A 27828-nucleotide genomic window follows, 5' to 3' on the forward strand; every position below is an offset into this window, starting at 1 on the left:
CAACAGTTATCATGTGTCTTCACCAAAATGTTTGCGACTCGCATATGTAATGTCCTGTTCCTCTAAAAGACATCAAGACATGTACCGTCAGCAGCTGTGTCTCAATTCAAGTTAGTTTCACTCTCACGTCCACAGTGATGCAAACACTTATGAAATGAATGTTTCACAAACACATAGAGGAGAGACCGGATGGCAAAATAGATGAGGTGAGAATTATTCTCTTGGCTTATGTTCCATCCATCCTTCCATTTTCTACCGCTTGTCCCTTTCAGGGTCGCGGGGGGCACTGGAGCCTATCTCAGCTGCGATCGGGCGGAAGGCGGGGTACACCCTGGACAAGTCACCACCTCATCACAGGGCCAACACAGATAGACAGACAACATTCACACTCACATTCACACACTAGGACCAATTTAGTGTTGCCAATCAACCTATCCCCAGGTGCATGTTTTTGGAGGTGGGAGGAAGCCGGAGTACCCGTAGGGAACCCACGCAGTCACGGGGAGAACATGCAAACTCCACACAGAAAGATCCCGTGCTCGGGATTGAACTCAGGACCTTTGTATTGTAAGGCACATGCACTAACCCCTGTTCCACCGTGCTGCCCTCTGCTTATGTTGTTTTGTGTTATTTAGTACACCAGTTGCAACCATGACAACATCCCCCACCCCTCAAACACAAGATGAGCCACAGCACAACAAGCATGGAACACAGAATAAGTTTTGTGACACACGCACAAGCACACACACGTTCTTGTATTTGTTACCCTCTTGAGACCTCCGAAAAAGTCCTACCTCTTTAGGACCACCCTTTCTAGATCTATAAAGATTTGTATTTACAACATTAATAATATATACATACTATGCAAATATACAAAAGCTTGTTGTGAAAACTTAGTTGGAATTTTACAAGAAAAAGGTCACAATTTCACAAGAAGAACTTAGAATTTTGGCAGTATTATAATAGAAATCGTCATTTTACTCAACGCAAGTCGAAATGTTACAAGAAAAACGGAACATTTGTGCAATATTATGATAAAAGTTGGAATTTTACTCAATAACTGTCACAATTTTACAAGAAAAGCTTAAAATGTTGGCAATTCTATGAAGAGTCATAATTTTACTCGACAAAAGTCACAATTTTTTAAGAAAACTTTAAAATTTTGGCAACAGTATCATAATAATCTGAGTTTTCCTTGGCAAAATTATGACAAAGGTCATAATTTTACTCAAAAAATGTCACTATTTTACAAGAAGAAAAAAAAAAAGGCAATATTGTGATAAAAGTCCAAATTTTATATGACAAATGTCAACATTTTGCATTAAAAAGTCAGAATTTTACATTAAAAAAAGTAATAATTTTACGAGAAAATATTGCAATACTACAGACACAGAAAGAATATGAGAAATTGTTCCCAATTTAATGAGAAAGAAGTCGACACATTGTGAGAAAGACTGCTTTTAGTTAATTTATTCTTTTTTTAAAATGTTTTGTTTGTAATTGTTTTTTAATCTTCATTATTTACTGTGTTATTACAGTATGTCTCTATATACATTTATTTTTTTTTTTTAATCAATTTTGGCCAAAGGGGGCAGATTTCAATTGCTTACACACACTTGTTATTTCATATTTTGACCATTTTAAAACTGACACACAGTCAATTTGAAAAATCCTTCCTTTTTGGGACCACCCTTATTTTGATAGATTTCACCACCAGGGGTGCAAATGAGACATTCTCTATTAGATGCAATGCTTTTCCGTATTGGGACCATGATTTATGTCCTAACTTGTTCACCGGTCCTCATATGGAAAGTACTTTTCCTTGTTGATGTCTCAAGAAGGTAGAAATACAAGAACATCAACACCCACACACACACACACACACACTCTCCTGCCTCGCCCCCAAGTTTCACAATAAGACCCCTGTTTTGTGGCAAGGCGAGTCCTCTCAGAGTGCCCCAGCGAAGATAAAACCAGCTGTAATTTGACAGTAAGTGTGCGAAACAGCATGACTGCCTCGAATCCTATGACCCCCCCCCCCCCCTAAAAAAAACACAAAGAACAACCTTGTGTTGTCTGCAGATGACATTCATTCACCGCTAACCACAGTGTATGGATGACATTATCTAAATAGCCTCAAAATGTCCTTTTTATTGTTTTTTTTTTCTCTGACTGTCCATGTCTGGTGGTGATAGTTCACGACCTGTCGACCACTACTAAAGCTTGTCTTTGTCTTGTGTGTTAGTGTGTCTGCTGACCCGTGACTGGCTGAGTCATAGTCATAATCCCAAAACCCAATTTCACTGATGATAAAAAGGTCATGTGGCAAATATTGCTTAAAAGTCACACGGTCAATCCACACAGCACCTGTCGCTTCTCCTGAAATAAAAAAGGCTTTTTTGTTCCAAAAACAAGACAAAACAATATAAAAATGTATGCAAATGTATGCATATGAGGAGTAAACTAACACCCTCCCCGGATTGCTAATAATCAAATGTAAACAATCAAATGCAGATACTTTTTCTTATGCCTTCTGATCTCTCTCTCTCTCTCTCTATGTCCACTACTTGCTGTCCATATCCTACCCCCCCCCCCCTCCCTCCACACCCCTGATTGTAAATAATGTAAATAATTCAATGTGATTATCTTGTGTGATGACTGTATTATGTAGTATATATCTGATAGTATATATCTGTATCATGAATCAATTTAAGTGGACCCCGACTTAAACAAGTTGAAAAACGTATTCGGGTGTTACCATTTAGTGGTCAATTGTACGGAATATGTACTTCACTGTGCAACCTACTAATAAAAGTCTCAATCAATCAATCAATCAATCAATCAATTAGTTATGAATGTTTTTTCCAGAAAATGCCTAACTGACTTGTTTAATTGTTTGCTCGTATGTACAAACCATAGAGCGAAACACTGGTTTGAATACTGATGACCACACATTGGGGGTTAAATCACCAAAATGATTCCTGAGCCCGGCCACCGCTGCTGCCCACTGCTCCCCTCACCTCCCAGGGGGTGGAACAAGGGGATGGGTCAAATGCAGAGGGTAGTTTCACCACACCTAGTGTGTGTGTGACTATCAGTGGTACTTTATTTTACTTTTAACTTTATAAATCCACTAAAGCCGATTTTAAGTGAGTCTTCTGAGAATTTCCTGTTGATGTAAAAAAATATTTTTATGGATAATTCTTGGTCAAAGAGACAGTTTATGATGATGACAAATGATAAACACATATATTTCAGACATACATTTTAAGACATACCTCATTTATACCCAAAGTAAAATGTTGTCTATTATCCACAACCCTTATGTGAGACAACAACACACTTGTCTTTAGGGCTGCAGCTATCGATTATTTTAGTAATCTAGTAATCTATCAATTAGGGTGTTCAATTAATCAATTAAATCACACTTTACAATGTGTTGCCTAGTCAGGGAGTAGTCTTATGTTGAGCACTACAAAGTATTTAAACTGTAAGTAATGTACTTACTACACACCAGCTGTTAGATTTTAACGTGCACTTTAGTTGTAGTTTTTTAAATCACCAGATTTGGGGTTGTTGAAATCGGCATGTAGTAGTTGTGTAAATTAGCATCGAACTAGCACATTTTACAAAAGCGGAGCCTCACTATACCTTTGAGTGTTTTCTATCAGGCATATTTGCTTTGTTGGCATTGAAAATTGCAACATTACCTCAAAGCAGTTTGGCTAAATGCTGCTTGAGTGCTTGTTGGAGACAGTTTTTGCTGATTACAAATGATAAACATATATATTTCAGACATACATTTTAAGACATACACTACCGTTCAAGTTTGGGGTCACATTGAAATGTCCTTATTTTTGAAGGAAAAGCACTGTACTTTTCAATGAAGATAACTTTAAACTAGTCTTAACTTTAAAGAAATACACTCTATACATTGCCAATGTGGTAAATGACTATTCTAGCAGCAAATGTCTGTTTTTTGGTGCAATATCTACATAGGTGTATAGAGGCCCATTTCCAGCAACTATCACTCCAGTGTTCTAAAGGTACAATGTGTTTGCTCATTGGCTCAGAAGGCTAATTGATGATTAGAAAACCCTTGTGCAATCATGTTCACACATCTGAAAACAGTTTAGCTCGTTACAGAAGCTACAAAACTGACCTTCCTTTGAGCAGATTGAGTTTCTGGAGCATCACATTTGTGGGGTCAATTAAACGCTCAAAATGGCCAGAAAAAGAGAACTTTCATCTGAAACTTGACAGTCTATTCTTGTTCTTAGAAATGAAGGCTATTCCACAAAATTGTTTGGGTAACCCCAAACTTTTGAACGGTAGTGTACCTCATTTATTCCCAAAGCAAAATTTTGCCTATTATCCACAACCCTTATTTGAGACAACAACACACTTGTCTTTAGGGCTGCAGCTATCGATTATTTTAGTAATCTAGTAATCTATCAACTAGTGTGTTCAATTAATCGATTAAATCACATTTCACACCCTCAAAAATTATGTGTGTCATAACCTTCATTCTTTTTTTCTAATAAATGCGTATCATTAAAGGTTCAAATAGCAAATGTTTTAACTTGTAGCATTAATAAAAGTAGGGGAAAAAAATACCCGTTGCTCGCCGTCACTCATATGCGCTCTATTGCACCGGCTGTATGGAAACTATTTTCCGCATATTTAAAGTTCCGGATTTTATGCATTTGTATTAGTTACACTCATTAAACAATAAATTGAAGCAACAGAATATAATATAAACAAAAGCTTTTTTCTAATTGAATTAATCGTTGCAGCCCTACATGTCTTTTCCTTATCTGTGCATTCTAAATAGTGAACAACTGCTAGCACGAGACAGCTAACAATACAGGTAATGAGGATTTACCTTTTTCGCCTACGAATCCCTCTTAAAAACTGCCAAGAATGCTCCATTTACATGTCGTGACCTGCATATCAACCAAGCTACAGTGACATTGTTATTGTAAGAATGTACACATAAGAACTAGTGACAGCGTAGTGACAAACACCCTTGCTCTTCACTCAGTATACAATGTGATAGGACAACAATATGAACTGGCTGAGAAACAAGAACAATCATATAAACTACTCCCAATAGAAAAATTATCTTTAAAGTATTATCCCAAGTTTCAGAGTTAGCTCGACAGTAGTGTTGTCTCGATACCAAAATTATTTTGATACTTTTGTAAATAAAGGGGACCACAAAAAATTGCATTATTGGCTTTATTTTAGCAAAAAATCTTACGGTACATTAAACATATGTTTCTTATTTCAAGTTTGTCCTTAAATAAAATAGTGAACATTAGGGGTGTAATGGTACACAAAAATTTCGGTTCGGTACATACCTCGGTTTAGAGGTCACGGTTCGGTTCATTTTCGGTACAGTAAGAAAACAACAAAATATACATTTTTTGGTTATTTATTTACCAAATTTGTAAACAATGGCATAACATACATATACAGTACACACAGGGTCAATTGCCAGGGTTAATGTGGTCAACATATATAAAATAAAAACTAAATAAGAATGGTTCCTTAACAAAACCTTTCTACATATAAAGTGCTTTTTTTGATGGATTGATTGAGACTTTTATTAGTAGATTGCACAGTACAGTACATATTCTGTACAATTGACCACTAAATGGTAACACCCGAATAAGTTTTTCAACTTGTTTAAGTCGGGGTCCATGTTAATCAACATTAAACTGCCTCAAGTTGTTGCTCAGATTAAGTAAAATGACAAAACTTTTCTTCTACATAAAAAAAGTGCAACATTAAACAGTTTTAAGTCAACTCAGCCTCAGATTAACTTTTCTTTTCCCCCCCCAGCCTGGCTAACTTGGCAGTAAGAGGATATATGGGCTTATTGTTCTTCCACCATAGAAGTGGGTCAAAATCCAGTTTCTAATGCAATATGGTCTTAAATCTGCTGCTATAAAAACATTTGTTATTGCTTTAGCCCTGCCTGACTCGCCGAGGAGAGGCTGCTTGAATGCGGTGGTGACGCTTCAAATGGGTTAGCATGTTTGACGTGTTGTCAGAAGCAGCTGCTGAACAATGTCGGCAAACCTCCGTCCTCCATTGTTGTATCGAACAGCCAAAGTGTTCCCAAACGGGAGATCTTAACGAGGCAGGAGGGTCTTCCAGCTCTGGCTTTTACATGTTTTCGTAGCCCGGTCGTTGCTAGCATGCCATGTGTTGTGCCTCTCAAACATAAAACATTGAAAACGTGACAAAAATAATGACAATACCTCCGAGACAAAATGTTAGTCTTTTGTCACAGTCTTTCTATTTACTCAATAAAAAAAACATTTACCAGAAAGTGTGGTCTGCGTTATGAATAATTATGACCACACTAGCGCAGTGGGTGTGACATGGGCATGCAGCGAGGAAGTCCTAACCCTCTCCCAATAACCACATGGAAAGTCTGCCTGTCATAGTTCTTTTTAAAGCAGAACTGTATGAAGCGTAGCATGTGAGTGCGTTTTGGGAGGACTCCGTTAAAGCTTGTTGGAAAAACAAGATAATACAGTAGGAAAACACATTTCTTCTGTTGCGGTTACCGCTGCTAAGCTACGCTGAAAACCAATGGGAATGCTTTATATATTTGAAAACATCCATCTATTTTCTATACCGCTTGTCCTTGTTAGGGCCACGGCTGAGCTAAAGTCCATCCCAGCTGATGTACGTGTATTCACAAATAAACATTCACATCTATGGATAATTTATATTTTCCAAATATTCTAATAGGTATGTTTTTGGGATGTTGAAGGAAAGCCCACACAAGCACAGGGAGAGACCATGCAAACTCCACACAGTGGCTGACGTGCTGCCTACTTTTCCCCCATGTGTTTTTTTGTCTTGTACTGGTTATTTTAAAAATAATTTAACCACACAGTGGTACCTCGGTTTTTACGCCACCCTCTTCGTATGATTTAGCTTTGGTCACATTCGTCAAACATTGGGTGTAACTAATTAGCGTTGGTGACTTGGTGTCTGTGCTCCTTGCTGCATTTGGGTCCAAAAAAGTTGCACTTTGACAAAGAAGTGAGAAAAACTATTGAATTCAAGAAACAAGAACAATGGCTTCTGTTTGGCTCTCTCCTCTTCCCCTCCGCTCATCGCCGTCTTTTCCAACAAGACTTTTCAATAAAAGGTAAAAGGGATGTTAAATGTTCATTCATCCATTTTAATTATAATTTATTTTGCATCGGTTTATGCATGTAAAACTATAATTATGCTTTATAAAATGTGTTTTGTGTTAATATTTTGGGGTGTATGGAATGGATTCATTGGACTTACATAAAATCAGAAGTGTGAGCAATAGAACTGGATGTAGTATGAACAAATGGGGCCAATTATTTTCAATGTGTTTTTATTTTTGTACTTGTCTCAATCCTTTTGTATGTGTTTTACACTTTTCTCAACTTTTTTTTTAAAAGCCTAACCAGGGACAAGGGTTGCAAATTAGCCTGTGGCTGGAAGTCCTATGTACTTCGCCAGCAGTTACCCGTGGGTAGCAATGTTTAATTGTACTGTCCCTGTCAAATAAATACATAAAATAAAATACAAATAAACATATTTCTTAGGGGAAAAATTGCTTAGGTTTTCGCACGATTCAGTCTTTGCACATTTTAAAAAGGATTAAAGCCAAGGTACCACTGTACATGGTAATAAGGGATGCGTACCTTTCCCACTTGACCCAATATGGTACCAATTTCTGGTACTTGGGAATCGATACCAGTACTCAACAATACCTATGTTTTAATACTTTAATGTTTTAATCAACTGTTGAATATTACAATTTATTTTTTTATTCAACATTTAACAATAAGCTGATTATAATAGCTGCTGTCCAACTGTTATATTTTGTTTTCTTACCCTTCTGAGTCTCATTTGCAACTATTGTATTATATAGTAGACTTTGCCTGCAGTTGCAATTCCAAGACGGCAGTAGTGCACAGACTACAATGTGTTGCCTAGTCAGGGAGTAGTCTTTGCCATTAAGCTGAATCTAGTCTTATGTTGAGCACTACGGAGTGTTTAAAAAACTATAAGTACTGTACTTACTACACACCAGCTGTTTGATTTTAACATGCATCTTAGTTGTAGTGTTTTTAATCACCAGATTTGGAGGTGTTGAAATCGCCATGTAAAATCACTAATGCTAACCAGTAGCATGTACATGGCAAAACCAATGTAAATTAGCATCGAACTAGCACATTTTGCAAAAGCGAAGCCTCACTATACGATTGAGTGTTTTCTATCAGGCATACTTGCTTTGTTGGCATTGAAAATTACCTCGAGGCAGTTTGGCTGAGTGCTGCTTGAGTGCTTGTTTCCTCGCCAAGTGTTTGAGCCCATTGGTACACACCCTTAATCAGTGTTTCCCAAAGACTGCAATCCAATCGGTGCACAGTCCGCAACCGGATATGACGTCACGTGCAACAAAGGTATCGAAATATAGTTCAGTTTAACTTTACATGAATCGATAACTGATACCCATTAAATTACTGAATTTGGTACCCATGGCAACCCAGTCTAGCAAGTTTATATACCAATTACATTTTGATTTAGCATAGATAAAAGTTCAATGCCGTTAGAAAAAATAATAATAATATAGACGTAGAGGCGTATATCTCAAGCTTAAGACATTGTGCTTCTTCCCTCCTTATTCTTAAGTAAGGTTAAGTAATGTGTGACCAGTGTGACACTTGGTCATGGCGGTGAGCGCATTAACATGTGATGTAGCACATGCACACATACATTTCACACAAGTAACACTCAGTCAGTGGATTTCAATAGCTTTTTTTTGTTTGTTTATCCCTTTTAGTTTCTTTTAGACAGCCAGTGGCAAACAGCGTAAACCCACATGAATGACTTACCGAGTAGAAGTAGGAGCCCCTTCATGTAGCCCATGTCCACCGCGTCTTACAATAAAACTAATAACTTTGAAATAACTTAAATCTTCTTGAAACTTCCCTGGAATCTGAGCTCCTTAGAATCCTCAAAGGAAACAGCACAAAGAGAAACTGCGGAGACTAGAGTGTGTGTGGGTGTGTGTGCATTGCGAACCACCACCAGCATTTTCCCTCTCAATCTGGACACGCCCCTCCTACCCTCTCTCTCTCTCTCTCGCTCTCTCTCTCCCCTTTCACACAGTTTTCCCCTTTTGCTGCTTTCTCTCCACCTTTTTTTCCACACGAGTGCATTTCTCACACTGGCATGGTATCACATTGCCTCTGCTCTACCCAGCCTACACACCAGTCAGCATGCTCTATTTCAGGACCTATTGGCCTCTCTCTCTCTCTCTCTCTCTCTCTCTCTCCCTCATGGGACACACACACACACACATTCTTGTATTTGTTACCTTCTTGAGACCTCCGAAAAATGCCTACCTCTTTAGGACCACCCTTTCTAGATATATAAAGATTTGTATTTACAACATTAATAATATATACATACATAGCAAATATAAAAAAGGTAAGGTTTTAGTAAATTTTGTATTTTTTTGAATTTTTTGTTTGTAATTGGTTTTTAATCTTCATTATGTACTTCAAGTTATTACAGTAGGTCTCTATATACATTGTTTTTATTTATTTTTTTTTAAATTAATTTCGGCCACAGGAGGCGCATTTCAATTTCTTACACACACTTGTTATTTCATATGTTGACCAGAGGGGGAGCACTTTTAAAACCAACACACTGTCAATTTGAAAAATCCCTCCTTTTTGGGACCACCCTAATTTTGATAGAGTTCACCACCAGGGGTGCAAATGAGACATTCTCTATTAGATGCAATGGTTTTCCGTTTTGGGACCATGATTTATGTCCTAACTTGTTCACCGGTCCTCATATGGAAGGTACTTTTCCTTGTTGATGTCTCAAGAAGGGTAGAAATACAAGAAAACACACACACACACACACACACACGCACACACACACACACACACACAAACACTGGAGGCAGTGAGCTGAGACTGAAGAGGATGATGACTCACACACAGTCTAAACAGCTGCTTTTTGACTTGCCAGTAAGCAATCTTATGTTCCTTCCCCAAACGCCCGTCCGTTCTTTATTGTCGCCTCCTTCACCTGCCTAAACATTCACCCAATTCCAATAGAGACCCTCCATGTTTTCCCAGCCCCTTTTACACACGAATGCCAAAAGGCGGACAGAATGACCTCCATTAAAGTGAAACTCCCTGAAAAGTCCACAAAGACTATGGCACTATAAAGTGACGGCTCTCCCTGGAGGTCCTAAACATTGCAATGACAGATCGCTTTATCTTTGTGTGATCTAAAAAAAGGTCAACATAAACTCAGCTGCACCACTTCGGATGACTCGAAACTTATTAGTACCGTATGTTATTACCATGCTGTAAAATGTGGTCAAAATAACATTGGCAGTGGTGGGACCGTCTTTACTGGCCTAAACACTATTACAAGCCCGGACCTACACTGTAAACCCGAATATGTAAGCAGAACTCAAAAAAAGTGAGGCAATCAGTTGCCACATATTTTTTGAGTTCATAAACTCAAATATTTGAGTATATCAGATCGTAAATATTTGGAGTCTATGTTAAATGTACTTTTAAATTATAATTGAATTAAATTGACCAATTAAGCCAATTCAAAAATGTTCCTCCTCGTGTCTGCTGCCTGAAGATGAAGTGTACGCAAATGCTACAAAATATGCATGTAATAATTGACATACACATACACACACAGAGTATAATAAATAACAATACAAATCTATAATGCGATTGATTCATTCTTAATTTATTCTTAAATTCGATTTAATGATTTGTTCTTTCAAAATAAGACAAAATTATGTTTAATCCACTGAGTTTTAAGTAACTGTGAGTTAATTATTTTAAGTAGCAGTTACATAATCTGCAAACAAGTTAATATTAATTAAAAATAACAAGTTTAATAAACTTAAAAAGAAGGAAAAATGTTACTCACACTCAACATTTTTAAGTAAGTACAACTTTTAACAACTTTTTAAGTTTACACTACTTTTCTAATTAATTATTTTGAGCATTCGGGTTTATGTTTTATAGAAAAAATATGTATATGTGCACGTATACATATTTTTTCTATAAAATGATATTAATGTATCCCTTTAGCCCTGGGGTCGGCAACCCAAAATGTTGAAAGAGCCATATTGGACCAAAAATAAAAAAATAAAAAATCTGTCTGGAGCTGCAAAAAATTAAAAGCCTTATATAAGTCTTATAATGAAGGCAACACATTATGTACAGTAAGCGTCTATATTAGACATGCAAATATAAATTAAATACACAGAGGACATAAGTAAAGGGGAAAAAATTAGCTCAAATATACCTACAAACGAGGCATAATGATGCAATATGTACATACAGCTAGCCTAAATAGCATGTTAGCATAGATTAGTTTGCAGTCATGGATTGACCAAATATGCCTGATAAGCACTGCAGCAAATCAATAAAATCAACAAAGCTCACCTTTGTGCATTCACGCACAGCATAAAACGTTTGGTGGACAAAATTAGACAAAGAAGGAGTGTCATAAAACAAGTTTCGGAGAAAGTTGTACATGTAAACAAACTATGATGAGTTCAAGGATCGTTGAAATTAGTAGGACGTCGCTCGCCAAATACTCTCATCAGTGAAGTATGTTTAATATAAACAGTGGGATTTCTAACAATTAAGAAGGTTTGTGTCATGTTTGTCCTCAGACAGAAACCATAGTAAAAAATTTTTTTTTTTTTTTTCATCTTTTTCCATTTTTACACATCTTTGAAAAAGCTCCATGGAGCCACTAGGACGGCGCTAAAGAGCCGCATGCGGCTCGAGAGCCGCGGGTTGCTGACCCCCGCTTTACCCCATTGTTACTTAAACTGTAATAGCAATGGGGAGTTTCTTTAACCAATGAGATTTTAGATTTGCCTCGCAGGGCTAGAAAGCAGGCCTAACATGTTTCCGTCCTCTAATAGGCAGATCAAAGCAAAACTGTTCAATGAGCCAAATTTTATAAACTGTTGCAATCTGCTTACAATACATTTGAGTTTGGATGTTAAATACAGTAGAGAAGGGATCGAGGTTGTCCCGACACCAATATTTTGGTACCGGTACCAAAAAGTATTTTGATACTTTTCAACAGAAAATCTTATGCTACATTAAACATATGTTTCTTATTGCAATCAAATAAGAACTTTGTCATAAAATAAGATAGTGAACATTCTCGACAACTACTCTTTTAGTATAAGGCTCCTAATTTGGCTGCTGATGTATGTAGTAACATATCAATATTATGAGGGACAAGCGGTAAACAATTGGTTATCAATCTACTTGTTCATTTACTGTTAATAGCTGGTTATGTTCTGTTTTAACATGTTCTATTTGCACTTCTGTTAAAATGTAATAAGCACTGATTCCTTTGTTGTTTGGATACTTTACATATGTTTTGGATGATACTACACATTTTGGTATCAATCCAATACCAAGTAGTTACAGAATCATACAGTGGTCATAATTAAATGGTAAAATGGTAGATGGGTTGTACTTGTATAGCGCTTTTCTACCTTTTTTTAAGGAACTCAAAGCGCTTTGACACTATTTCCACATTCACCCATTCATACACACACATTCACACATTCACACACATAATTAAGGTTCTCCTGTGTCCAAGGACATATTTCCAGACTTTATAAACAATTAAAAAAATTGTCAGAATAAATGTATATAAGTTATAGATAGTTCGGTGTTTGAACCTGACAAAAATCTCAAAAGATTTTGTGATAATAAAAAATATCGATGTAATCATTGTAGTATGGACGAGATACGGCTCTTGTACTTGGTATCGTTACGGTTGATGTACTGTATGTACAGATCTACCCGTTTCTTTACATTGAGGAGCACCAGCTTGCTGTTAGCGGTTACCTATTGTATCCTCCCATGGTGTGCAGTGAAGCATGTTCAGCTATTCCTCATCCTGCAGGGATGATACTTGTAAGAAACGTACTTTATTTGTCGCCATGGAGACCAGGATTAGTGATTTTGAAGTAGCTAAAAGAATGCCGACTGCGAATGGATGTTTTAAAGCACCTCTTATAAAGCGGCGCTTCAGTGTTTATAGCTTCACACTTTAAGCCAAAATGCATCCATTCTGCCTATTATGTCTCCACACCGTGTCTGCTTATAAGTACTCCGTACGTGCGCCTTGCCGAACATGTGCCTCTGCTCCTATGCTTCAGAGGCAGTATAGTAACAATTTTTAAATTCATTAGTACAGATAGATACATAGATAGTACTTTATTGATTCCTTCAGGAGAGTTCCCTCAGGAGTGGTACTTTATTAGTACTGGTATACCGTACCTTCTAAGAAGGGATTCATTTTGCCAAATTCCTGGGTGAGCAAACGTGAAAGGAAGAAGGGAGGTGGAGGTGTTAATCATTTTGCAATGCAGTCTGCTGAAAATGGTGGAAAGCTTCACTCTACATAGCAACTGACGCTGTGGTCAAAGTTGGAATTTCCACAAAACACACTTTAAGATATTTAACACTCTACTGAAGCGAATATTGCACTCCCTAATTAGTTCTGTTTCATGTGTCAGGTAAACCGTGATGAATCCCCTTTCTACAGTATTCAGCGTCTCTGGTTAGTATGATGCAATTTATTTATATTTTGAATGTTTTGACATTTTTGTGTACAGGTTGGGATTGTGTTTAATACTCTCACATATGGCCGAGCGACAAATTTTTACAGGCGATGATTGCAGGGATCGCCACTAAAAAAAAATTAATTCAGGCATATCAGTGAAGATGTATAGAAAGATCAAATGTTATTTGCTTCAGTAATAATGGCAATCATCATAAGTACAGAATATGTAATATTATTGTAAATAATAATAAGGAAGAGTAACAAATAAATTTAGGAGTAAAAGTGGCTTCCCCACTGAATATATTTGGCCCTATCAACTTTTCTTACCTATTGGTACCTGTTTTTGTGTGTTTGGAATCCCCATAACTCCTGAAAATTTGAAATCAAACCATGATGGCAGTGTGGAAATATTTATAAAACATTTTTGCCTTCATCCAAACTTACATCAAGCGTGCCATTTGGAATTTGAGACATTAGTGACGTATTTTGACTTAGTTACGTCAGCGGATATCTTATTATGTAGTAAAGGTTTACCCGGAGAGGTTTGCGTGAGTCATTTTTCTTCAATTCTAGTCTAAAGTTGTAGACAATAAGTTCCTTCTAACAACAACATGCCTGTAAATTGTTAAGTTTCTTCTCTGGGACTCTGAGCAGGGGAAATGTTCATTATTTGTGTCTACACTCTAGTATTTATGTTAGAACAATACACAAGCCCGACGATCCATGGCAGCAGCACTCAATATAATCAACAGGCTACATGATCTACCCGGTAGTACGAGTAAGTACACAGGAACACAAGTACAGAGCTAACTAAGTTTAAGAGATGGCAAAGTTTGGGACAGGAATTATTGAAAAAAGGAGTATAAGGAATGTAACTCACACTGTGCGTTGTACAGATACATTCAAGGGGGTGTGATCATGCAGTTCTTGGGGCAGGTTGAACCTTCTTGCGCTGGTGCAGGAAGTACATCCTCTGTGTTTATGTGGGAGGTCCACTTCAGGTCCCGTGAGATTGTGGATCCCAGGAATCTGAAAGAGTCCACAGTAGACACTCTGCTGTTCAGAAATGTGGGGGGGGGGGGGGGGGGGGGGCTTCTCCTGAAGTCCACTGTCATCTCTAAAGTCTTGAGCGGATTCAGCTACAGATGGTTTTGACTGTACCAGAGCCAGCTGTTCCACTTCCCATCTATAGGCAGACTCATGAAACCAATGACGGTCTGCGAACTTCAAGAGTTTCACTGAAGGGTCCCCTGAGGTGCATTCATTGGTGTAGAGCAGAGGTCTCAAACTTATTTTGTGCCTCCCCCCATATGAAAGTTTAATGTTAGTGTGGCCCGCAAGTTTTATGTGAATAGCACTTTACAGCAGGGGTCACCAACCCGTCGATCGCGATGTACCTGTAGGTCTTTGGAACCCTACCGGTCGATCGCAAAAATATTTTAAAAAAGTGTTATTAAAAACTTAAAGCTTAAGTACCAATGATTGTCACACACACACTAGGTGTGGTGAGATTATCCCCTGCATTTAACCCATCACCCTTACCCCCTGGGAGGTGAGGGGAGCAGTGAGCAGCAGCGGTGGCTGCTCCCGGAAATCATTTTGATGATTTAACCCTTGAGGCTGAGTGCCAAGCAGGGAGGTAATGGGTCCCATTTTTATCAATAGGACATCAGTTTGTGACAAACAGACTTGCAACCATTTTAACACCTGAACGTGCACACACACCACTGCCTCTCTCTTCAACCTCTCACGGCTCTCCACACCGCAGCCCTTCCACCGCCGCACCCCACCCCGCCCAATACACGCGCTCGTCTCGCAAACGCATTTCATGACGTCCTCAAAAATCATCACGCTGCAACAATGAGTTAAGGCTGATTGTTGCAACGCATCTGACATTTTCTAGCATCCAACATCAAACAACTCTTCATTCAACCACGAGTCTATGACATCCATGGGAATTAACAAGCCAAATTGTTGAGTCCGTGAACATTGCTCCAAAGTACGGATTTTGTGTTGATTTATTGTTCATACAAAACTAAACATTGACTTATGCAAAGGCAGTATTATATTATAAAACAATAGGCGGCAGCTAAAGGGCTTCTCCGTTTATCCCCTCTTTATCACAAAGGAAAAACCTGCCAGGTTAACAGCTGATTTTACTACTTCCAGCGCTGACGTAAGACAACCATGTGACTCACGTCCCATATGTGACGATAGAATGAACAAATATACTACGGTACTAAGACTATAGTAGACTAAGATATATACACTATATTGCCAAAAGTATTTGGCCACCTGACTTGACTCACATATGAACTTGAAGTGCCATCCAATTCCTAACCCATAGGGTTCAATATGATGTCGGTCCACCTTTTGCAGCTATTACAGCTTCAACTCTTCTGGGAAGGCTGTCCACAATGTTGCGGAGTGTGTTTATAGGAATTTCCCACCATTTTTCCAAAAGCGCATTGGTGAGGTCACACACTGATGTTGGTCGAGAAGGCCTGGCTCTCAGTCTCCGTTCTAATTCATCCCAAAGGTGTTCTATCGGGTACAGGTCAGGACTCTGTGCAGGCCAGTCAAGTTCATTCACACTAGACTCTGTCATCCATGTCTTTATAGACCTTGCTTGGTGCACTGGTGCACAGTCATGTTCCCACAAGGTTTGGAGAATGGAATTGTCCAAAATGTTTTGGTATCCTGGCGCATTCAAAGTTCCTTTCACTGGAACTAAGGAGCCAAGTCTAACTACTGAAAAACAACCCCACATCATAATTCCTCCTCCACCAAATTTCACACTCGGCACAATGCTGTCCGAAATGTACCGATATCCTGATTCTGATCTTTTGGATGGGTTGCCAAATACTTTTGGCAATATAGTGTGTATATCTTATACACACACATATAAAACATAGCTGACGCAGGGGTAGATCTTGCTTTGCGAGCAGGGATCTTAGACTCGAAAAGGTTGGTGACCACTGCTTTACAGTGTTGTGTGCGGAGCTGAACGAACCTACCAATCATGATGGGGTACAAGGCTCTCAGGCACGGGACACAGACTGGGCTTGATGCAAGCAGAGAAACTTTTTTCGATGAGTGAAAGTTACAGCAGTATTGTCATGGAGAGTTTTCTTCCGTGCCTGGCTGGCTGCCTCATTTCTATTGGGCACACAAGGACATTCGTACCAGCGCGCTGTTTTCACAACGCTTCCGAAAAAAGGAGACTATTGCTTGTATTCCGACACGTGACTTCTTTCTGGACGTGAAAACCAGTGGTGGTCAACCAAGCTAAGATGGCTGTTGTGCGGCAAGCAGCGTGCAAACTATCTATGAGTACAAAAGAGGCTTAAATCTTCCTGCAAAAAGCAGATACGAGCAAAATATCGAACTATACAATGGAATAGATCCCTACAATTTATCAAAAAAAAGATTTGTCGAGTGATATCAAGGATTATACGACGGTCGCGTTCCCAGACATATCCAACTATTGTGCTCCAGACATCATTCTACATGACAAAACAGATGGAAACTTGAAAAAGCATGGAGGTCTAAAACTTCTTTGTGATGGTCAAGAAAATTGGTATCAAGACTCTACGTTTTTGCTCTGGTGAGGTTGCATTTGATGATTTAACTTTGTGTCAACTTCCATGTTTGTTGTTGTTGCAAGCGCCGTTTACGAGTAGGGTGTTTTGCCCGTCTTTATCACAATATAACTATAGATGCAAACATTGTGTATGTGCTGAAAGCTTCATTTATGATAGCTGCCTTTGGTAAAAGCTTAACTCTTTTAGGTTTTGCTGACATTCGCTTTCTTTTATTTAGACTCGCCGAATTGGTGCTTTTGAAAACACCCGTAACAAACTTGTATTTAAGAAATACAAATAATATCAAGATAATACTTAAATGGGAAATAATAAACGATAAAAGTATATCAAACAAACCTTTAACGAAATGATAACTGCAAAAGTATGCATTCTTCGACTCTGCTCCCTTGGACTAAGGTGTGAGCTGCATGCTTTTCTCACCGTTGTTTCGTAAAATCTTGCACTCTTCTGCCATTCTTGATTACCTCTCAAGGAACTCCGAAGGAACGTTTTAACCTTTTCACCGATTCATCCGAAAACAACACAAGCATAGGGCATTTTTTCTTCGAGAAAGGCTAAATAGCACTTATAGTAACAGAACAGCGCTCGCTTGACCACCACACCGGTGACCGCCGTGCTGCTGTTACACGAAAAATAAGCAGAAATGACGTACATTGGGAAATTACGTTCTTCGTGCATCGAGACGTTCTCTGTGCGCCAGCTTAACACGACAGCAACACCAAGTGGAATTAAAATACATTCCATAGCCCCAAACATTTAATTACTTTTATCTCATTAATTCTTAAAGGGAAACTGCACTTTTTTGGAATTTTGCCTGTCGCTCACAATCATTATGAAACAATTTTTTTTAATGCATTAACTCGTAAATAAGCATAAATAAAAGTCCACTTACAGAGGAGCAAATAGGGAGGTCCTTTATTCCGCCCATAAAACCCAATAAAAAAACATCCAAAAAGCGCCAACAATACTCCATTTACATTTCATGATTTGAATATTAACTAAGTATTAGTGACATTGTTATTATAAGCGCTGACGCAGACAAACTATTTATAGCAGCGCGGTTATAATGTGTGTTCCAATGTTAACATAATCGAGTGGTAAGGTGCTTCCTGGCTCCCGGTAAGTTTATTGTGGATCATCAATCATGCCTTTCACCTGGATAGTTGAACGATGAGGACGTATTCCAAAATTTTGGTACACTTTGACAGCCAATTTAGACCCGGAAATGGCGAGAACGACACGAAAAGACGCTTGGTTCCACCCCCCTTTTCTTCGTGAGAATTATGAGTAATTTTTAAATCTAAAACGGTAATATAACAAGATTCGTTCAGTCGGCATCATAATGACATCCTGACGTTGTGCAGTAAGTGATGTTTTATTATGGTCGTGGGCTCTCATGAAGTCTGCAGTGAGTAATAATCAGTGATGGGGACGGCGTGGCGCTGTTGGGAGAGTGGCCGTGCCAGCAACCTCAGGGTTCCTGGTTCAATCCTCAGCTTCTACCAACCTAGTCACGTCCATTGTGTCCTTGAGCAAGACACTTCAGCCTTGCTCCTGATGGGTCGTGGTTAGCGCCTTGCATGGCAGCTCCCGCCATCAGTGTGTGAATGTGTGTGAATGAGTGAATGTGGAAATAGTGTCAATTAAGCATTTTGAGTACCTTGACGGTAGTAAAGCGCTATACAAGTATTACCCATTTACCATTTACCATGCAGTGGAAAAAAAGCAAACTTTGTGATGCGTTTTTGAAATGAACACGCCGCATATGGTTAAAATGATCAAAATATGTAAATATTACTTATTATTAATATGCCTGTTACTACATTATATATATACTTACATCATGTATATAACACCTTATTGGAGGTGTTTGAATGTTTTAAGGGCTTTTATAGGCAGTAACTTCCAAAGTCTCCACTGTAAACAGACTTTTGATCGCATTGATTTAATATTTAGAATGCGTTAAAAAAAGAAAAACATGTGTTCTCGTCTTACATAAGGATTGTGAATGATAGGCAAAATTCCCCAAAAAAGTGCAGTTCCCCTTTAATTTGTTATTTATTTTCCATTTCATATTGTGTTAAAAACAATGACACTTGAGAAGATTTATCCATCCACCCATCCATTTTCTACCGCTTGTCCCTTTCGGGGTCGCGGGGGGTGCTGGAGCCTATCTCAGCTGCATTCGAGCCGTAGGCGGGGTACACCCTGGACAAGTCGCCACCTCATCACAGGGCCAACACAGATAGACAGACAACATTCACACTCACATTCACACACTAGGGCCAATTTAGTGTTGCCAATCAACCTATCCCCAGGTGCATGTCTTTGGAGGTGGGAGGAAGCCGGAGTACCCAGAGGGAACCCACGCAGTCACGGGGAGAACATGCAAACTCCACACAGAAAGATCCCGAGCGCAGGATCGAAACCAGGACCTTTGTATTGTGAGGCAGACGCACTAACCCCTGTTCCACCGTGTGGTGTTAAATGCCAACCTGAAGTCCACGGACAGGATCCTGGCGTAGGTCCCTGGGGAATCGTGGTGATGCAGGACGTGGTTCAGTCCCACCGACCTTTGCCCGGTAAGAAAACTGCAGGGGGTTCATCGCCAGTCTCTCAAAGTACTTCAAATCAGGGCGCCGGGTCTGTAGTCATTGAGACCTGTGATCAGGGGCGCCGCTAGGGATTTTGGGCCCCATGAAAAGAATCTTTACACGGCCCCCTGTATTATAATTGCATCATCATTAGGGGCCTCTCTGGGCCCCCCTCCATCATGGGCCCCTAGAATCCGTCTCCTTTATCCCCCCTTTTCGGCGCCCCTGCCTGTGATGGCAGGTTTCTTTGGGACTGGGAAGATGGTAGAGTTTTTGAAGCAAGAGGGCCTAAATATGTTTTGTAGTGTGTCTAGTTGAGTATTTGTCAACTTGTCAATGCAAGCTGTAACCTTTTAAATTTAGTTCTGACTTCTTGCCTTTTTAAAAAGATGTTTCCCATTATAAACATAATTGTGACAACCAACCCCATAGTGTGTGACAAACATCCATGTGATGGCTAAATGTTCAAATGTGTCAGAGTATCTTTGATAGTTGCACTTTAAGCTCCAATTGGAATGACTCTTAAACGATGCTATGATAACGAGCAATTCACACTAGTGTAAAAAGTGTAACAACCAATCCCGTTATTGCTTTTTTTTTTAGTTTTGATGTTTTACAAAACAGATTTGCATGTGTGCTTTTATGTTACTTCCTGTGTGTCACTTCCTGTTTACATCGGGTGTCGATGTTGTTTCTTGATTTGCTTTTGCAACGGGGGTTTTGATACAGCAGACTATAAAGTGGAACTTTATCGAGGAGGATATGGGGAAATGAAATCAATAAAATGTCTACATTTTAAAGAACAAACTGCCTGCATTTATTTACAAATATAAACATCAACAACACTCTCTTTCAATTCCCTCAATGTCCTTTAAGTTAAGATATGTGATGTTTTTTGTGTTTGTTTTAATTTTTAAGTTGAAACTATAAACCCACAAAAATTCTGAGTTCTGAGAAATAATAAAAAAGGATGTTCAATTTCAAGTTTATCTGTACGATGAGAAGACTTGCAATGAGAGTGCCAGTCCTTCAGTCACACATCTAGAGATGGGAACCACTCCGGGATTTTTTGGCCCCGAGCCAATCCTGCTGGTCCCACCAGGCACCGGTTCACTTTTTCTTTTCTTTTTTCTTTTTCTTTTTTATCCTGTCAAGCTTCCCAGGCAAATCATATAGTTGATGTAGATGCCCATATCGGCTGTTCAGATTTACTTTACAAAAGAGAAGTGTAGGATACTTCTCTTGTTGCCTTATTTGTATTTGACTCTATTAAATGTATTTATATTATCATTTGGCGCAGCCGGGCCGGAGCAGGAGGGGATAGAAAGAGAAAAAAAGGAAGACAGAGGGGGAAATTGTGGGGATAAGAGGGGGATTAGACAGAGAGACAAAAACAACAACAGCAGCAAACACAACAATAACAACAACAATAGAGCAACATCAGCAAATACGACATGTACAAATATGGTGGTAAAAGTGATAGCAAATAAGCAGTTAGCGAAAATAAAAAATAATACAGAAATGACAATGAGCATTATTACACCGGTTTACTTAAAATAAAACGGTGACATGTTACGGGTCCTGGGTTACGTTTGACGTTATGTCCAGTTGCAGATGCAGCCAGCTCTAACCAGGGTTGTAACGATAAACGGTAATAATGATAACCACAGTAAAACTCCTGACGGTTAGTATTACCATTTTAAATTAAAATGATTTAAAAAAATGTGCTTGATAGCTGCACATTTAAAAATTCACAGACATACTGCCGCTACCTCACAAGCTTAAATGTGGACATGAAAACAAGAGACATGAACGTCTTTCCCCATTATGAAATTAGAAACCTCAATCTAAACTTGTATAAACACATGGCTGTTCGAACAACTAAGATAATCAATTGTGCACATTGAACCTACAAGCTGAGCTGTCATGGCACAGGAATGATCCAAGAAATACGAGATGAAGGTGGTTTTGCGGTGTGTTCAAGGACTGCTGAAAGACAACAACAAGAGTAGAACACCCACCAGAGATAACAAATAATAATACATTTTAATTGCAACTCACTTTTTATCTAAACAAATGTTTTTAAGTACACGCCTATATTTAAAACAATATACGTTTAGCCATTAAAACAGAGGAATTACTAAGACAAAACACTATCAGTGAAGCAAAAGAAACACAAAACATGCAAAATAGTGGGTTTTCTAAAAGAGTGTCTATTTATTTTAGCTATTTAAAAAAAATCCAAGGATTTCAATGTGTGTACAATTACTTTTTGGAGCACATATAACAATATGGTGATTAGAATTTTGATCAAAATAACCATGATATAAAATCTTTCATAACGTTACGTCACTAAAACTAACACTTGGCCATCACTCCAGCAGCACTGAGAGCGGATTTAGACAAACTGCTTCCAGGTAGTGTTACAATGTTCAATGCCATCAAAGAAATTGACTCAGAAATGTAATTCCAAAAAGAGATAACAACTGGACAGACATTATCAGAATCAGTTCATTTTGAAACATTCCAATAATAGTAACTTTAGTAACTTTACCAGTGGCAGTAGCCAGACGAAGGTGGCGGTGCGTAACCGGCAACCTGGATGTGACACACTCACACTTTCTAATGGGTGAGGGCGGACCTACGTCACTTCCGCCTACCAATCCCCTAGCAACCGGGAATTTGTTGAAAACAAACCAGCTCACAGCGAACACAGCATTGACAGAAAAAGCATTTAACGAGCGTTGTGGCTTGGAAGTCGGCGTTAAATCCTTCATTTACGCATTTTTACTTATTCGCATATCGTGTGAAAAAACGAAAATGTATTATTTGCGTCAGACTCGTCTCTGAACTTTAAAGCTTCTCAGGCTTAGCTTAGTTTGCTAGTTAGCTTAGCCTGCACGCTACTAAGAAAGAGACGCGGAAGTTATCAACAACAAGATCAAGTGTTAGTGTATAAAATATTGAGCGATTTGAGGGCTACATGTATTGAATGGCAACATGAAAATTATAGGGTTAATTGGTTTTTAAAAACCAAACTGTTAAGTGCAAATTTAAACGAAACCGGTTTTCGAAAATAGCTAGCTAGGCTATAGACTATATAGTATATTACTTACTTAACTTAATCCTCTTCTTCCCGGATGGGAAATAAGGCTTCGACGACTCGACGCCATTCATCTCGCTGCTGTGCTCGTCTCTGTGCCTCGCCCCATGTAAGCTTCATCTCTTTCAGCTCCCCTTCAACTGTTCTTCGCCAGGTGTTCTTTGTCCGCCCTGGCTTACGTTTTCCCGGTGGTGTCCATCTTAACGCTGCCTTTGGTATCCTCTCGTTGTCCGGTTTTCGAAAATAGCTAGCTAGGCTTTAGACTATATAGTATATACCGCATGTTATTTTTGTACAACAACTTCAGCTGTCGAACGTTATAAGGTACAAATTCAACAAGTACAACATTAGCACGGACGTATAGCCAAGTTGTGGTTAAGAAGGTGGATTTTTGTTCCTTATATTTACCAGAAACGAAGTGATCCGAACACACGACCAGGGACTTTGGGGGACTCCAGTGAGAACCGTCCTCGTTTTCCCGGTGTAAAGCTGCGAGCCATTTGTCTCGTCTCTGTGGGCTTTTATCACGCTTTGGCAGAACAAAATACAACCTTTGTTTTCCCTGTTTCCAGTTGTGGTTAGCACAACCAAAAACAACACAGTTTTTCGGCATTTTGGAGGCAGAATGACGGGTTTAACCAGCGTAGGTCGACAGGTTAAAGAGTAATGGCAACGGTTTGTTTTCAACGCCAGTCTGGTTGCTATGGCTCGAAGAACCCGTATGTAGCTCAGTTGCCCGGATGTCGGCCCTCACCCATTGGTCAAACAGTAGAGGGCGGGGCATCGAAATGACAACAATAAAAAAATTTCGAGGCTGTAAATCTAATTTTGAAATGAGCTTATGTGAACTACCGTTATCAGTTATAAAGGTATTCGAAAAGAACATGATTTATTAATGCCTTTGAAAATATCAGGGCCATTTTTTAATGATGACTTCACATGAAATTATTACATATAACAATAATAGCATGACACAGTTCAGCAATTAATGAACTCACCGTAGAATGCAGAACACTGTAACAAACTCCTGCGCAATCTCTTTGAAACCCGGATTGGGTTAACTTTGTTCAAAACGAATTTTCAAAAACTTTCTATTCTCTTTTCTCTCTTTGTTCATCGAGTATAATCGTGCTTCTGTAGCTCTAGTTTGCTAGCGTATCTCTGCTCTCGTCGAGCTCATTGTGTGACGTCACTTCCTATTTTCTGACCGATGACTGAGCGACACAAATGTAGTCGCTGCCCTCTGCTGGACAAACATAGCTACTACAGGCAATAAAATATGTACACAGTGGGTCAGGGTTACACGTTCTTGACTGGACTTTTTCTTTCCTGGCTTCTGTACCAATAATTATTTTTTTAAAAATCTGATCAGCTTTGCGTGTGCTATGAAGTTTACACACGCTTTAATACACGCAAACCTTTAGTACAGGGGTAGGGAACCTATGGCTGGCGAGCCAGATGTGGCTCTTTTGATGAATGCATCTGGCTCTCAGATAAATCTTAGCTGACATTGTTTCACACGATAACTAATGAATAATTCCGCTGGAAATAGTATTAAAAATAACGTCCAAAATATAAAACATTCTCATGCATTTTAATCTGGACTTTCACTAATACGTTAGATCCACTATGGACTGGACTTTCACAATACTATGTCAGACCCACTCGACATCCATTGCTTTCAGTCTCCCCTCCCCTACCCACATATGCGGTCCTCTCCAAGGTTTCTCATAGTCATTCACATCGACGTCCCACTGGGGTGAGTTTTTCCTTGCCCTTATGTGGGCTCTGTACCGAGGATGTCGTTGTGGCTTGTGCAGCCCTTTGAGACACTTGTGACTTAGGGTTATATAAATAAACATTGAATCCACCCATCCGTTTTCTACCGCACCTGTTCAAGGTGGCGGGTGGCTCAGCCAATCCCAGCTGTTCTTCTGGGTACAGGAGGGTCGCATTAATGGTAAGAGGTACTTTAGTTATTATTGGTTTGCTTCAGAATAACAACGTTATTAATAAGAATAAGAAACTTATTATACTCCAAAAATATTGGTCTTACTTAAAAATGTACGCATTTAGTTGTATTCAGCGTTAAAAAATATTATATGGCTCTCACGGAAATATATTTTACAATATTTGGCTTTCATGGCTCTCTCAGCCAAAAAGGCTGCTTTAGTAGATCAGGCCCAAAGTGCTGAGAAAAAAGGCTTTGACTGTGAATGAGAGAACAGAAAGTCAGAAGTGTTTTAAGTTAAAGTTAAAGTTAAAGTACCAAGGATAGTCACACACACACTAGGTGTGGTGAAATTTGTCCTCTGCATTTGACCCATCCCCTTGGGAGGTGAGGAGAGCAGTGAGCAGCAGCGGTGCCGCGCCCGGGAATCATTTTTGGTGATTTAACCCCCAATCCCAAACCTTGATGCTGAGTGCCAAGCAGGGAGGTAATGGGTCCCATTTTTATAGTCTTTGGTATGATTCGGGGTTTGAATTCACAACCTACCGATCTCAGGGCGGACACTCTAACCACCAGGCAACTGATCTTATGGAAGCAATCTGAACTGCTTCTGATGTGGATCTCAAAAGCCGCAAACACGATAGCGCACACAAGGCTGATATACCAAACTTGTGCGCAGAGGATTGTATCTCTTATTGCGCAAAACCTTGTGTTCACGTGACGTCACGGCCACCTCATTAACTAGGCGAGGCTTGAAGTGGTGGGCCAACGAGCCTCTGTTGTCAAAGCGTTCTGGGCGGCATTTTGCCCTTCTCGAAGAAAAATGCCCTATGCTCGCCTTGTTTTGCGCTATTGGAACATGAAAAGGTAATCGAAAAGGGCGAAAAAATGCAAGAATTTACGAAAGACAACGATAAAAGTGGGTCGAGTTTGCAGTGATCACTTCGTTAAAGGTGCGCTTGATATACTTTTAACGTTTATTATTTCCCATTTAAGTACTACCTTGATATTATTTGTATTGTATCTTGTTTTGGAGTTCTTAGAACACATTGTGGCTTGTGCAGCCCTTTGAGACACTCGTGATTTCGGGCTATATAAGTAAGTACCTATATAAGTGATTTTTTTCTAGCAGTGTTTCGTAAACCACCAACTCGGCGAGTCCAAATAACAGAAAGCAAATGTGATCAAAACCTTAAATAGTTAAGCTTTTACCAAAGGGAACAATCATAATGCCTGGTTCACACCAACGGCACTTGCCGCGCTTTAAAGCGGCGAGCAAAGCGCCGTCATTTTTGTCAATTTTTCCACGAATATCCCGATCTCCGAAGTAATGTTATGCTTTGATACGCTCTGATACTAATTAGTAGGAATTATTTCCCGCTTTGTAACCGTTCCTCACGATTTGACGCCGCTTTAAACCCGCTTTGATACGCTTTAAAGGCCTACTGAAACCCACTACTACCGACCACGCAGTCTGATAGTTTATATATCAATGATGAAATCTTAACATTATAACACATGCCAATACGGCCGGGTTAACTTATAAAGTGACATTTTAAATTTGCCGCTAAACTTCCGGTTCGAAACGCCTCTGAGGATGACATATGCGCGTGACGTAGCCCGGGGAACACGGGTATGCCTTCCACATTGAAGCCAATACGAAAAAGCTCTGTTTTGATTTCATAATTCCACAGTATTCTGGACATCTGTGTTCGTGAATCTGTTTCAATCATGTTCATTGCATTATGGAGAAGGAAGCTGGGCAAGCAAAGAAGAAAGTTGTCGGTGCGAAATGGACGTATTTTTCGAACGTAGTCAGCCACAACAGTACACAGCCGGCGCTTCTTTGTTTACATTCCCGAAAGATGCAGTCAAGATCGAAGAACTCGGATAACAGAGACTCTAACCAGGAGGACTTTTGACTTCGATACACAGACGCCTGTAGAGAACTGGGACAACAAAGACTCTTACCAGGATTACTTTGATTTGGATGACAAAGACGCAGACGTGCTACTGTGAGTATGCAGCTTTGGCTTCTAAACATTTGATCGCTTGACCGTATGTGCGCAACTTTTTTTTGCGTATGTACGTAACTTTTTTTAAAATATATAAGCTTTATGAACCTTGGGTTAGGTGAACGGTCTTTTGGGCTGAGTGATTGTGTGTGTTGATCAGGTGTTTGAATTGTATTGGCGTGTTCTATGGAGCTAGGAGCTAGCATAGGAGCTAGGAGCTAGCATAACACGTACCGTACCGTACGTGCGCGTCACGTACGTAACTTTTTAAAAATATATAAGCTTTATGAACTTTGGGTTAGGTGAACGGTCTTTTGGGCTGAGTGATTGTGTGTGTTGATCAGGTGTTTGAATTGTATTGGCGTGTTCTATGGAGCTAGGAGCTAGCAGAGGAGCTAGGAGCTAGCATAACAAACACGCAGGTGTTTTTATGCAGGATTAATTTGTGGCATGTTAAATATAAGCCTGGTTGTGTTGTGGCTAATAGAGTATATATATGTCTTGTGTTTATTTACTTTTGTAGTCATTCCCAGCTGAATATCAGGTCACCCCCGGCTCTCACAGCATCTTCCCTATCTGAATAGCTTCAACTCCCCACTAGTCCTTCACTTGCACTTTACTCATCCACAAATCTTTCATCCTCGCTCAAATTAATGGGGAAATTGTCGCTTTCTCGGTCCGAATCTCTCTCACTTCATGCGGCCATCATTGTAAACAATAGGGAACTTTGCGTATATGTTCAACTGACTACGTCACGCTACTTCCGGTAGGGGCAAGCCTTTTTTTTTATCAGATACCAAAAGTTGCAATCTTTATCGTCGTTGTTCTATACTAAATCCTTTCAGCAAAAATATGGCAATATCGCGAAATGATCAAGTATGACACATAGAATAGA

The 27828-nt window shown here is 39.3% G+C and overlaps 1 protein-coding gene across 4 annotated transcripts in view; it reads right to left on the reverse strand.

The window, feature by feature from the left end:
* LOC133639637 (adhesion G protein-coupled receptor E5) overlaps positions 1-24147 on the reverse strand; it is a 75971-nt gene extending 51824 nt beyond the window's left edge. The window contains exons 1-3 of one of the 4 annotated variants that reach the window (XM_062033123.1): positions 23966-24147; positions 19766-19915; positions 14546-14694 (exon numbers count right to left, since the gene is read on the reverse strand). In XM_062033123.1, coding sequence (XP_061889107.1) covers positions 14546-14567 — 22 coding nt within the window. In that variant the 5' untranslated portion in view covers positions 14568-14694; positions 19766-19915; positions 23966-24147. Of the gene's footprint in view, positions 1-8903; positions 10234-14545; positions 14695-19765; positions 19916-23965 lie in introns of those variants that run through there. The other 3 variants (XM_062033122.1, XM_062033124.1, XM_062033121.1) reach the window with 3 other exon arrangements.
* Positions 24148-27828: the final 3681 nt, after the last annotated feature.

The sequence above is a fragment of the Entelurus aequoreus genome, linkage group LG22, assembly GCF_033978785.1.
Source record: "Entelurus aequoreus isolate RoL-2023_Sb linkage group LG22, RoL_Eaeq_v1.1, whole genome shotgun sequence".
Taxonomy (NCBI): Eukaryota; Metazoa; Chordata; class Actinopteri; order Syngnathiformes; family Syngnathidae; genus Entelurus; species Entelurus aequoreus.